Below are 13,956 nucleotides of genomic sequence, written 5' to 3' on the forward strand. Positions count from 1 at the left end.
TCACTAGTTTAAAAAATATTACGGTAAATTGTGTTAACTGTGGATCAGAAAACAAGCTACCTGGGCATGACTCCTCAGACTTTGATGGTCCTTCAGTTAATTTCATCGCTGTAGTTTCCAGATCTGCTCAGGGTCCTGCGCCTGCCTATGATGTCATCATACTACGGCAATACCATTCGACCAAAATATATTGCATCTTTTTTTATCCTGTTTTTTCACTTGTTTTTGAAATAGTTTTGCTATAAAATTTGTGCCTCTAACTGCCTAAATATTTTTGAACAACGTAACTTTAACATTTGTTCGTCCAGCCAATCATCTATTGTGATGTCATCAACAGGCACATGTCTCGAAGCCAACCAGAAGGAAACATGGCGTCACCCAGAGACTTAGACCCACTCCCATGTACTTTAGACCAGATTTTTATGGTTATACTTTACAAAACCGCCAATATTTTTCAATAACTGGACATCATTTTATTCATTTTCAACAATGTTTTGATGGATGTTTCAGGAGATTAAAGATAAAACTACACATTGTCCCTTTAAGTAAAAGTACAAATACTCTGATGAAATTTTACTCAAGTACAAGTAAAATTACCTGGCCATATACTGACCCTTAAAAATGTAAACATTGGCTTAAATAAAATGTACTCCAAAAGTTACTTAGTTAATTATTTGAAAATGTGACGATGGCCTCTTCTGAATAGCGCAAAAACAAAATGGGATATAGATCTCAGTTTGTTTGTTATTCCATTTTGTAACGTTGGCCCTGCCTTTCTAAGTTAAAGTTAAAGTTGCACTAGTTGTCACACCGGTGTGTGTGAAATTTGTTCTTTGCATTTGACCCATCCCCTTATGGAGCAGTGGGCTCCAGACACAGCGGTCCATTTGGTGATTTAACCCCCCAATCAAACTCCTTAATGCTGAATGTGAAGCAGGGAGGTGTTAGGTCCCGTTTTTTTAAGTCTTCGTATGACCCGACCATGGATTTGAACCCACAACCTCCCAATCTCAGGGTGGACACTTACCACTAGGCCACTGAGCTTCTGTACCTCTAGATTACAGTGCCTTTAATCGTGTCCATCCTAGTGTTTTTCTCTGAACTAAAGGTGTATTTAGAGCAGCTGATTTTTAAAGTTAGCAGAGTTCATCCTTGCTCACTTTGCAGTGAACAGCTGCCCAGAAGAGCTGGCAGATGCTTACAGGCAGTGCAAGCAGGTCGTTTTTTTGTGTGGAAGTGAGTTCAGTCACTCACTCACTCACATGTTCACTGCTGACATTGGTTTGCTCCTTCCGATCTCGTATCCTCCAATCATCCAACTGGAAGCAGTGAAGGGTGCTTTTTCTTTTCCTAGCCCCCCATAAAATCCATTCAGTTGGAAAAGGCCCCTGGGCTGCATATCTCTTCACCACACAGAGTGAATTCTGTGTTTGGCTCTAACGCATCTGCGTCTTCCCAGTGTCCACTCCTGTGCTGACGCTGTATTTTTGAAACGCAATACTTTCAATTTTTTATAGGCCTGTAAATATATTTTTATCCAAGAAACTGTTCAAAATATAGAAAAGTACAACGCTTTACAAAGCATACTTAAAGTAAAATTACTGATTTTAAAAACTACTCAAAAAGTATAAATACACTAAAAAATACCCACTCAGTTACAGTAACACAAGTAAATGTACTTCATTACTTACCACCTCTTCATACACAGCGGGAGTTATCAAACAGCAAAGAACATCCATTTATTAATTGGATCTCTATTGTTAGAATTTGGCGTGACTCCAAAGATTTTCTTCATGTACTATAAATGTTTAGTGTTGCTGATGAAATAACTCCACAAGTATCTGCAGTATTTAAAGTCAAAGGTACACACCTAAATAAGTTTTTTAATCAATACTCCAATTTTCTGTACCTGATATCTTCTGTTCAGTTAGTTGCAAGTGAGAAACTGACCACAACCTGTAATGTCCTCGTTTGTACTTTCAGAGGATTTCTTAAATATTAAGTTTAAGTTCCGGTAGTTGTCACATTTGTTCTCCATATTTGACCCATCCCCTGGGGGAGCGGTGAGCTGCAGACACAGCCGCGCACAGGAACCATTTGGTGGTTTAACCCCCCAATCCAACCCCTTAATGCTGAGTATCAAGCAGGGAGGCATTGGGTCCCATTTTTGTTCGAAGTCTTTGGTATGACCAGACCAGGAATCGAACCCTGATCTCCCAGTCTCAGGGCAGACACTCTACCACTAGGCCACTGAGCTGGTTGATTATATACTATACTAGGTTCATGAGTATTAAAAATATGTACTTTGTTTTGATATTCATTGAGGTAAACTTAGATTTGAGTTGTGTAAGTAAAGTGTGTTCAGCAGTTCTACTGATATGCTATCTTTAACTTCTGTATGCAGCAGAGCCTCAATGAAGTCTGAGCCTCAGTCTTCAATGACCCACATTTAAAGGTGTGGGACACTCATTTATTCAATACATTTGCAGTAGTAGAAATGAAAGCCTTGCAAGCCTACTCAGTGGACAGGTGGGGGGTGGGGCTCGGATGTGCTTGTTTCAGGGACAAGCAGAATGCCACATCTGAGGAGAGCCTAATACGGCAGGAATTGGAGTCTTATATCCTGATATTTGGACATCTTGTCTCGGATTAGAAAACAGGAATGCGACTACCACTGACCTGCAAAGTCGATGTTTTATCTCCAAAAGTAACGCAAGGCTGGAGGAGTTCTGATGTGTGGTGGAGGTGCTAATACTAACAGTTAGCTATTGCCAGCTGAGACGTTCTCTGCAGTTTCCTGGACACTAAAACAACAGCCTCACCTGTCAAGAAGGGTGATTCCATGAACGGTAAGTGACAGTGTGATGAAGATCTGCCAGGATTTCGCTGTTTATTTTCTATCAGAAGCTAATGCAGGATATAGGTGTAGGAGACTATTTTCATGTTCAGCCTGCATGAAAAACTCAGAAATGCTTTTTGGGTGTTCCACACCTTTAATATTACAGTTCTTTGTTTCACACACAAAACAAACAGCACAGATGCATGAAAACCCCTTAAAGTCAATGCTGCTGTTGCTTTATTTACTCATTTGGTGCAGCACTTTTAGCTAACGCAGTTTAACCCTTATACGACCTTAGTGCATTTTTTTGAGCTCATAGGACAAAAACGTTAGAAAATTAAAGGGTTATATAAGGGTTAAACATGAACATTTATTCCTTTTTATTAAATCATTTTAGGAATTCGCATTCTTTATATGGTGATTTTAATGGTTTACACATGTTCCTTCCAAGTCACCAATGGTTTGATTCACTTGCTTTTGGCTATAAACAGATTTAAAAAGTAGAAAAGTAAACTAACCCTGATATGATTTCAAGATGTTGGTATTTCTAATTACTGTGACGTATAAATACATAAGAAAAACAACTGAGTTAGGGATTTATCATGTATTTCATTTAACCCTCCCACTGTCCTAATGGGTGTGACCCCACGAGGAAAGTTGACCATTGAGCAGGGCTGATGGTTTATCCCTTGGGTCCATGTGGCAGGAGTGAGGAGTGAGCACCACCTCACCCCTGCCACGTGGACCTCAAGGGATAAACCATCAATCCTGCTCAATGGTCAACTTTCCACACGGGGTCACCCGTAAAGACAGTGGGAGGGTTGATAATGTTCTTGGAGTGTTAATAATTGATACAAACACTTTCACATAAGGTGTGATTGAGATCAGTATCTGTATTCAAAAGGAAATTTGATGCAGCTTACTTTTAAAACGTGACAAAAAAGTGTTTTTACAACCTGAGGTGTGTGTCAAAGTGCCCTTCCTTAACCTTCTTGTGATTTTCTGTCCAGCTTTCCACATGTTTTAAAGATGGATTGTTACTTATTCACTATTTAATTGTACACCTGCTTCGTGAGCATCATAGCCCAGCATGCTTGATATATACATACTTTTTTTCTCATATATCTCATAAAAGTAAAAAGGTGAGTCAGGGTTGGTCGGACTAATCTGTGTCTGTGATGATCGATTTTCTAAAATCCCTGCTCACAAGGATGCTAATGGGTAAGATAGTCATTACTTTGATTTAATTTTTTCTAAAGAAGAAGAAGAAAATATCATTTCTATAGCACCTCTCAAGATAAAAATCACGAGGCGCTTCACAAAAACAAAAAATGCTAATTGTAAAAAAGAATTTAGAAAATGATTAAAAATATATTTAAAATGAGCAAAAAATAGACAATTGTGATTAAAAATGTAAAGAAAGAGAGAGTGTGAATAGGAAAGAGGGAAATCAGTGGATCCTGAGGATGGTGGAATAGGTAGGGAGAGCAGAACAAGGAGAGGGTGATCAAGGTCACTCCAAATATAACAACACACCTCAAAATAGTCCAAAAATCCATTTAAATACAAAACAATCAACACGTAGTCTTTGCAAGATTTTATTGAATACTTTCAAATTTTATCTTCAAACCAGCTAATAATTACAGCTTAAATACAATGTAATATTGATAAATAAATGAAGAATTAAACATATAATACAATAACTTTTACTAATAGATAGGTGTACAGTTTTTGCTGCAAACTCATTCGTTACTTAACCTCTTCAGTGTCGTGTTTATTATAGATTTAATTTTTGGTAAATAGTATGATCTTGTTTTGATATGTATTGCATTTTTTGCCAAATCTACATGTACATGTGGTGCTGTTTTCCATCACAGCAGCACACATGCTCCACTTTTGGCCTCCACGTAGTTTGGGTCGAGATCGCTGGGCAGCTTGCCGTTTTCTCCCCAGATGTTCAGTTCTCCAAAAACACCTGTCTCGACCATCTCCTCCTGCCAGGGGATTGGGATGTTACCAGAGGCAAAATCCTTGTAGAAGTCTGTGTCCTTGTCATCCAGGACCACACCTTTGATGGTGCTAAAGGCGCCCACGTCGCCTATATCTTTAGCATACACCATCTTTGGATCAGGGACAAATGGGGGAGGTAGCATACCTTAAGACAAACACAAGAGAGATGTAGAAAAACTGAACTTTGGTGGAGTTTTTGATCAACGTATGCTGATGATTTTATGCACCTGCTTCCAGACGGCCCCAAGTAATGTCTTTAAAAAAGGGCTGATTTTTGAGCTCTTTACATTCATTATCTTTAATCCCCAGTCGTTTCGCAGGGTCCTTCTCCATCAGGCCTTCACAGAGGTCCTTACATTCCTTGCTGAAGCTTGGTGTGTATGAAACTGGATCATTTATGATTCTTCGGTTCACTTCTTCATTCTCAACCTGAAGAAAAGGTTATAAAACATGACAGCAGAGGCCTGGACAAGATCTAGCAGACTGAGAGTTGTACCTTTTCTCCTCGCACCCGGAAAGGTCCTTTGGCAGCGATCATCTCGTACAGTGTGACACCCAGAGTAAAGTAGTCCACGGTGTAGTCATAGTCCTTCTTCTGGATCAGCTCCGGAGCCATGAAACCTTGGGTCATTGGTGCACAATATAGATGTTTTACAGAGAAGAGAATTGTGTTCACTCATCTTGATTTTAGTTTATTCATTGTTTAGTTACCTGGGGTTCCAGCATATCCAGTAGTTTTCTCTTGTCCTGGTGGAAGTTCAACAGCCAGACCCAAGTCTGACAGTCGCACATGCCCTGTTGGTAAAAATTACAACCATGCTTATAATAAATAATCAATCTCGGTGCTTTTTGCACACTTTATTAGCCCAATTAAAGACCATTTGAACTCAAAGTCTTGTGAAATCTTCACAGCTTATCGCTACTTGCTACTAGCATTATGATCAGGGCCACAGCGTTGCTTATCCAGGTTATTTCAGCTGCTGTACAGATAGATACCCACACCCACCCATAACCTTTTCTCCACTTATTGTTCATGACTTAAAATCAAAGGTGTGGGAGTAGAGGTGTGACTTTGGAGCTCAAACAAAAGCAGATCCATTGTTGCTGAAATTTTCCACCTGCGTCATCCAGCAGCACGTTCTCTGGCTTCAGATCTCTGTAGATGATTCTGTGCTGATGGAGGTGCTCCAGCCCACAGATGATCTGGGCTGTGTAGAATCGAGCTCTCTTCTCATCAAAACCAGGATTTTTTTCATCCACGTCATACATATGAAACCTGCACGGTGTATATTTCAGGTTAATAGCAGGAAAACTTCTTTCGAGCAAAAATGAGTTTGAGGTTGTTTTGTTAGTTTCTGTGCTGTATTGAGAGTTAATATTGAGCACCTGAGATCTCCTCCATTCATGATGGTCATGACCAGGCACAGGTCAGTTTTGGTCTGGAAGGCGTAAGCCAGCGTCACAATGAAGCGACTGTGAACTTTTGCCAGAATTCGTTTCTCCACGATCGCTCCCTAAACATAGATCAAAGACATCCGGAGTATGAATCATCTGATTTCACAGAATTGCGTGCGCCCTCACCTACTGTTCAGTCTGACAGTTTGTGATTGGTTTTGATTAATGATGTGTCAAATGTAAGTCTTGGTGTTTATTATGGGAGGTGACACACGTGAGTAAATGCTGCCATTTAACAGAGTTGTGTCATCTCAACTGTTGTCACATAGAAAATATTTATTTTTGTATTTGTGCTGTGATAAATATGTGTGTGTGTTTCCAAAGAAAATCCATATTAGATATTTAAAGAAATTGTGGTGGAATAAGTTTCAGGATTTTTTTGCCCTGGAAGGAGAACTCGAAAGCATTTGATGCTTTTGGAGTGTGGGAGAAATTTCTCTTGTTTAAATATAATTTAAAGAAGTGATAGAAGGAGCATTTTAATGGTTTTTATGTGTTTGAAAAAAGTGTCATCGGTTTCTACGTCACTACAATTAGATATGTTATAATTTCAGACAACTTAAAGTTTGCTCAAATTCTTAAAAAGGGGATAAATAAATTAATTTTCTTTAAGGTAAAATATAAAATCATTATATGCAATAAAAGTTAAACAAGTTAAAAGTATCCCCTAAACTGAAAGATATGATCGATGAGTCTTTGAAACATTACTGCTTTACCTGGTATCCTTTGCGTTTCTTCAGCCTCTTCTTCTCCAGTTTCTTATTGGCGTACATCTTGCCAGTTGCTTTTGCCTGACAGGCAAAGACTTCCCCAAAACCTCCTTTCCCTAGGACCCTGAAGTCCATGAACCAGTCTTCATCTACGGGCTGGCTCTCCAGCCATTTAAATTGAATAAAACGCAGGAAGTACATGCTGTTCTTGAAGCCCCCCAAGGCCTCCTTCTCCAGGTGTTTGATCAGCTGTTTCTCGCTCTCTTTAAACAGGTCCTCACGTACATTCTTTAGGTCTTCTTTAACTCGAATGACAGCTTTCTCCTCAAGGAAACTGCAAAAAGTCTTTGAACTTGACTCATAGTAAGTGTTGACCATTTTCCGAGCCTTCTGCAACCTGTCCTGCTCCAGGCATGTGTTGTAGTCTTCGATGTCTTTCCACAGCTCTGCTGCACTTTTGTGAGCCGCATTACTGTCCAGGAACTGCTGGAACAGACGTTTGCCGATCGGCTGTTTGATACACATGCTCTGAAATGTTGAATCTACAGTCGCCTTCATGTGTTGACAGTCTCTGATGTTTGGAAGTTTGAGCCTGGCACGCATCTTCTTGTCTCGCATGGCAGCCGCTGCGTTTCCATCCATGCTGCCACGGGCCGATACGTAGGCAGAGTTTGCCACAACGGTTTCCAAACCACCAATGTCCATGGCTAAAACAAGACAAGAAGAAATTTTCACTTTGATGGAGTGGGTTTTAATTATAGACCATACATTATCCATTATTGCAGCAAAGTCACTCCTGAATCACAAGTCATGGGTCAAACATTTCTGAACATTTGAGTAGAGGCTTATGGTTATGGCTAAGAAATTATCATTTACATCAGATATTGCACAGAAATTGATAATGTTTTTATAAAGAGAAAGTACAATACTTGTGGAAAGTACAAACTATTCTGTCTGTACTATTGGCTTCTTGCATTGAAACACAGTATTGGACAGTTAAAGGGGACATATTGCACAATGCTCACCTTTTGGGCTACCATGGGTCTATACTGCCTCTATAAACAGGTTAAACATGGAAAGGAAATTAGACATAAAGTGCCCAATAGATGCTGGTTTGAGTTAAAGGTGCAATGTGTAAGAATTACATACCATGGTCAAGTTAAGTAACTGCAGTCAATTTCCCTGAGCAATTAAATATTCCTGTCACTGCCTTTCCATGGCCTAATCCCAATACTTGCATTCGTACACTTGCACCCTTCAATTGCGCAATCCCGTCCAGAGGTGCGAGTCCGTAGGGTGTCCCAATTCCGAGAGTGCGTAGGTTGATCACGCCCCTTTTGCACCCTTGATCCGTACTTCACCCAAGGACCCGCAACAGGACAGGCTCAAATGCCTTTTCTGAAAATAAGTATTTGCAAACTAATGTAGTTCATTTTAGGACAAATAACTGATACTCTGAATGTTTTAGACAAAGCAGCAATGAATGTAAATTTATTTCAAATAATTGTTTGTTTGAAAGTTGTTAATAAAGGTTTTTTTTTAAGTAGCACAACAACTAGCATCCCGGCATGTGTTGCGGTCGATGACACAATGCTCGCTGTCCCAATTTGGCAATTATTTGCACACTTGTGTACCACACAAGGGATTGGCTCATGACTTTCATTGAGTTTGCCAGTTACAGATCAATGCCAGAAGATTCCAGATGAATGAAAAGACTAGTCATATACAGTAAGTTGCACTGGAATATTCCCCAGTGCAATGAAAATTTCAAAAGCGGTGCCATTGTTGAAAGAGGGGGATAAGTGCAACTTTACTAATTATAGGCCAATCTCAGTACTTTCACAGTTTGCCAAGATTTTGGGGAAAATATTTTTAAGTAGATTGGATAATTTCATAGAGAAACATGCATTGATATCTTAGAGTCAGTACGGTTTTCGGGCAGGAAGATCTACAGCATTGGGGCCACTGGACCTAGTAGAAGATATAACAGAATGCCAGGATAAAAAGAAGTATTCGATGGGTGTGTTTTTAGACTTCAGTAAAGCTTTTGAAACAGTAAACCATAGAATACTTTTTAAAAGCTGGAGAGGTATAGAATAAGAGGTTTAGCAGCATTATGGATATATAGCTATTTGGAAAACAGACAATATGTACAGATAAATGAATTTAAATCCGAGTCAAGGACGATTAGTTGTGGAGTGCCGCAAGGATCAATATTAGGACAGAAATTATTCATACTATATGCTAATGATATAAATAAGGTTGTAGAAGATGTAAAGATGGTAACATTTGCTGATGATACAAATTTATTTGCATCAGGAGAGGACCTGCAACAGCTAGTGAATAAGGTTACACGAGGAATGAAAAAAATAAAAAGATGGTGTGACACATATACATTAGTACTAAATTTGGGCGCAACTAAATGCGTGGTTTTTGGCTGTGGAAAAAAGCTGCAAAAAATCAAATTAATGGTAGATCAGTTTGAAATAGTACAAGTTGAACAAATAAAGTTTTTAGGTGTAATTCTGTTAGCTTGCTGTTATAGTTCAGAATAACTAAAACGCCATGATTGACTCATTATTGAATTCACACATACAATTCACTGTAATGTTGAGTTGTTGGTAATTGAAAAAGTAGCTTGAGATATTTTTAGAGCTGACTATTTGCTTCTAATTCGCCGCTAGCATTGTTAGCTCAACTCTAGCCACTCACTCTTGCTTTTCTTCAAGTGACAGAGTCCTGAAACGGCTCTGTAGCGTTGCTCAGGCTGGAGTGTGGATGTGGGGGAGAGGCGAGTGGGCAGGACAGCGGGAGCGGTGCCGAGAGTGTGCAGAAAGGCATCTGTCAGCAGCCACTCGACTCTAATGTGGACGCTTTCTCCTGCAGCCTTAAAATTAGACAGTGGAGGAGAGTAAAGGTTGGTTTATGCTTGACGCGTCTGCGAGGTCCGCACGGCTCCGCGCGGAAAAGTTGCGTCATTTTAACAACCACGCCCCTCCACCGCATCTCCGCACGGCCCAAAATTTCCGCAATGTGCACCTAGGAAATTTTCTAACCACACGGATGGTCGGATGCGGAAAAACACGGCGGACCGGCAAGAACTAGTATGGCAGAGGTTCTTAAATACAGACATTTGTATGATTCAGCTCTCAGAGATCACCGTGATCAACTTGTTGTTAATAATTCTTGGAGAGAAATAGCTCGCACTGTCAGAAAAGACGAGGACGCTGTTAAAAAATGCTGAAATGCCATGTTGTAAACAGTCATTTCTACTTCTACTATGGTGTAGTGTTGGATGCATGCCGTAGAGCTCCATGCTGCCCCATTCAGTTTGGGAGAATATTGGCTCACCGCAGAGACAAGCCGCATGAACCATAAACGCTGCGAGTTGTGAAGCGCGTTCCAGCCGCGAGCCGCATCACCAAGCGGAAAGTAAATGCGTCAAGCACAAACCAAGCTTAAGCCAGAAGGAGTGACTCAATAAAGCCTTTTGTTGTCTCCAACTGTGTGTGTGCTGTCTTTGTGTGACTCTGAGTAGCTGGAACTGATGCCGGCTCATTCTGGAAGGTACTGAAACTGTCAAGAATGAAACTGCTGACATAGCTTTATGTGAGAGGGATTTAGTTTGGTATCAACCACAGAAGTGTATGTAAAAATAAGTAACAATTAGATTAGCATTTGAAATATTTCCATACCTTCCCAAGTAGGAAAAACATCATATTAGGACCTACACACTCTGTCAGTTGAAGCGTAGCATTGTTGATGTGTTAAATTACACATGTGGTTTACTTTGGTAACTGCTTTTACATCTGCTGTAAATCATTTTGGGAAAAGAAAAAAAATTGACCTGAGATGAAAGCTAAGATATAAATCTGAGCACCATGCTCTCGAATGTAGATATCTGATCGTTCTCTTAGAAAATAACACAATGTTCTGTTTTTCCTCTGCCTCTTTTTCTGACAGTTGTTGTAAATCTCTGTTCCTCACCTTTGAGTGACCTCTTCTCCCATGTTTTCTTCTGTGTAAAGTTCCTTTTAGCTCAGTTTAAACACATTCGGTCTATTATATGGCACCAATTCCCAGCAAAAGTCATCCAGTTACATTACTTATTACAATTCATTCCCAAACAGTCCGATAAAATTCTGTTCAGAACATCAGATCATTATTGTACGTTAGTCTGGTGGAGTTAATACAAAGATGCCAAAGAGTAAAATATTTTCTCCTAATTTACTGTCATCATTTTGGTCTTTGGTTAATGATTGCAGTGAAAAGCATTTTCATGTAAATTAATCTTTAAATGTGGTTTGATATTAATCTTACAAGCACACACAGGACACTAGAAGATAAAATTCAACTACTGGTTTTAGTTTTGAAAAGTAAACAAAAAGCTTCACTTGCAGATAAATAATTAAATTGTTTTGGTCAAAAGAAAAAGCTGTCATTAGACGTGAGCATACATCCTTGCTTTGTTTCAAATCTGACTGATTCTCAAAGTAACCTAAAGTATTTAAAATCCTACAACTGTGATCTTGAAATTATTTTGAGAAAACATGTATTATAGCCTAAAATTCACATTAATCTCTTGTGGAGGAACAATTCCCAGAAGTGTATCCTTGAATCCACTCACCTCTGCTGTGGAATTATCCTTGGTGTGTTTTAGAGGTTATTGCTGAGATAATTAAGCTTTCTTAGAATGATTAACGTCATATATCTATTAACACAGTGACTTTTTAAGAAGTTCATATTAGTGAATGTGTGAAGGACACTTTGTCCGGAACAGATTACAACAATCTAATCAACCAATTTAAATGAAGATCAGATACTAACTTGTGAAAGGATCGTTTAGCAAATCAAGCATTTCTCTAAGATCACACATTTTTCTTCCTCCCACTTCTGACCAGCGAAAGACTTTTTGCACCTTAAATTATTTACAAATGAAGGTAAAATGTGAATTATGTTTTTAATGATTGCCCAAAAAGTCTCATCTTCCGTGTGTTTATCTGAAGCGCAGCTGCTTGCTATCTTTACCTTAAGCTTGAATTTGGCATGAGGTTGGTAAACTGTGTCATTATTTCTTATCTAAAAAGTCAGTATTTTTCCAAGTGTCACCCCCCGATAGAGGAAATAACTGTGATATGCTGCACTCTGCTGCTCAAGAGATATAGGTGAACGAGGAGCTTGAGTGCACATGCATGTGCGCACCGTGCACACGCACACAAGAGCCAGGATAAATACAGCTACAGGTCAAGGGAGGGCAGCACAGGTTCATTCTGCAGCTTAGAAACTATCTGACACAGAAAATGTGCATTTTGCATGTTCATTAGGTATCCTTAGCTAATCTCATCATCTCATCATTAAAAGCTTTGCCTAATAATCCTAATCACATTCAAGGCTTTATTTCTCCTTGGATGGTTTTAATATGTGACAAAGGTTAGAAAACCAACCCGTCTCACTGGCATACTGATAGAAACCCCACTCATTAAATAAAAAGCAATAATTACTATCATTTAATTGCAGAACATCTCTGTGTGATTGAAAGCTGCATCCTGTGACCTTCAGGAAAATAAGGTAGGTCCAAATAAGACAGGAACCATAGAGCGAATCCCTGGATCACTGCATCTTTTGGAGGGTGTAATTTTATAGGTAATCTGCTCTGTTCCTGACCTGGTGTGCAGCATGTGGTGCAGAAAGTGACACTGTTGGTTCCTGACTTTACATAATCCATTTAACACTAACAAGTAATGCCACAGTCACATAAAAACATCATTTTTATCATTTTATTTATTGCATTTTCTCTTTGACTCTAAAACTACTTTTTAATTGAGAAATCAAAGAAACAGATGCAACATAAAAGTTAGATTTTAAATTTAAATTGCGTGTTTTTGCAGCACAGTTCTAAGTAACAAATACATTTTTTTAATTTAAATTTGCATAATTTGATGGTAATAAATTTGGTAGAACAAAGCAGCACTCACCGTGTCAGTTTTATCTGCAGCCTGGAGTAAAGTAAAAACCTAAATATAATGAATTGAACCCAAACTGGAAAGCATCAAGCGGATATTTCCTCCTCTTATTTTTTCCTTCTTCAGTCATTCAGAACAAACAGAGCTCATCTGTGTCCCGTCGGGATGTTGAACACACCTCCTCTTCTCCTCCTGGAGTGTGATTTGATGGGACGGCTGACTAGGTTGTGGTTTACTCTGCACCTGAAATCCTACTTGGCAGTTCTCAGATGAACCACAACAGAGTGATATTATAACAGCAGGATGGCTGAGTGACAGTCCGGCTCAGGGGCAGGCCACGGATCAAACGTGGATTATCTCCAGACAACACAGCAACACAATCTTTGAACTGATTTCTGCCTCATGCGTGTCAGAAAGGATTTCATTTTCAGTCAGAGCTGCAGAAGGTTTGCATTGGACAGAATGTGCACGATTTAGGTGTTTAGAAAGAAGAGAGCAAAATTAGAAGGTACATTTCAGGTGAGAGGATTTAGTGAGCGACTGAGGAAACAGAGAAGGGATTTAATCATGTAGCCAAAGAGGACAGACGCGTGACACCACTGAACAAACACGGAGAGGCTCAGGCTGCAGGATAAAACAGTATTTCTGCTTTTTGAATGAATAAACCCAAACAATTGTTTTATTCTATTGTATATTGACTTTCATTGAAGGAACATCATCTTTTTGACCCCCTAATTATAAAAATGTAGTAAAATATTGAGGAGGGTGTCAAAAAAATCTGCAGTTGATATTCTGAGCATCGCCCAGCTGTCACTGAAGTGAATAAAGCTTCAAGCTTTTCATTTGGATGTCCATAAATCCTTGTTTATACAGTAAACAAAGCTAAATAAGACAATGCAAAATAGAAGATATAAAAATAACACATGCGCAACATAAAACGCATCCATGTTCAGCCCATCTCCTGTCTCCTCACATCAGG

At 39.2% G+C, this 13,956-nt stretch overlaps 1 protein-coding gene across 2 annotated transcripts; it reads right to left on the reverse strand.

The window, feature by feature from the left end:
- Positions 1-4,424: 4,424 nt before the first annotated feature.
- Positions 4,425-13,147, reverse strand: grk1b (G protein-coupled receptor kinase 1 b). Of its 2 annotated transcripts, none has more exons than XM_070555695.1 (8): positions 12,990-13,147; positions 7,021-7,721; positions 6,236-6,363; positions 5,968-6,125; positions 5,561-5,644; positions 5,346-5,470; positions 5,077-5,278; positions 4,425-4,994 (listed from the first exon to the last, which is right to left on the reverse strand). In XM_070555695.1, exons 2-8 carry the CDS (start codon positions 7,717-7,719, stop codon positions 4,711-4,713), a joined length of 1,680 nt encoding a protein of 559 aa, XP_070411796.1. In that variant the 5' UTR covers positions 7,720-7,721; positions 12,990-13,147; the 3' UTR covers positions 4,425-4,710. The 2 variants fall into 2 exon arrangements, with proteins under 2 accessions (XP_070411796.1, XP_070411797.1); XM_070555696.1 differs by lacking the exon at positions 12,990-13,147 and adding an exon at positions 8,040-8,426.
- Positions 13,148-13,956: the final 809 nt, after the last annotated feature.

Source organism: Nothobranchius furzeri, chromosome 10 (assembly GCF_043380555.1).
Source record: "Nothobranchius furzeri strain GRZ-AD chromosome 10, NfurGRZ-RIMD1, whole genome shotgun sequence".
Taxonomy (NCBI): Eukaryota; Metazoa; Chordata; class Actinopteri; order Cyprinodontiformes; family Nothobranchiidae; genus Nothobranchius; species Nothobranchius furzeri.

Coding starts and splice junctions, on each gene's coding strand:
- grk1b (XM_070555695.1), bottom strand. CDS start 7,719: ATGGACATTGGTGGTTTGGAAACCGTTGTGGCAAACTCTGCCTACGTA. Junction 5,645..5,967: donor CGTGCTGCTGGATGACGCAG/GTGGAAAATTTC, acceptor TTTTACCAACAG/GGCATGTGCGACTGTCAGAC. Junction 4,995..5,076: donor TTGGGGCCGTCTGGAAGCAG/GTGCATAAAATC, acceptor GTTTGTCTTAAG/GTATGCTACCTCCCCCATTT.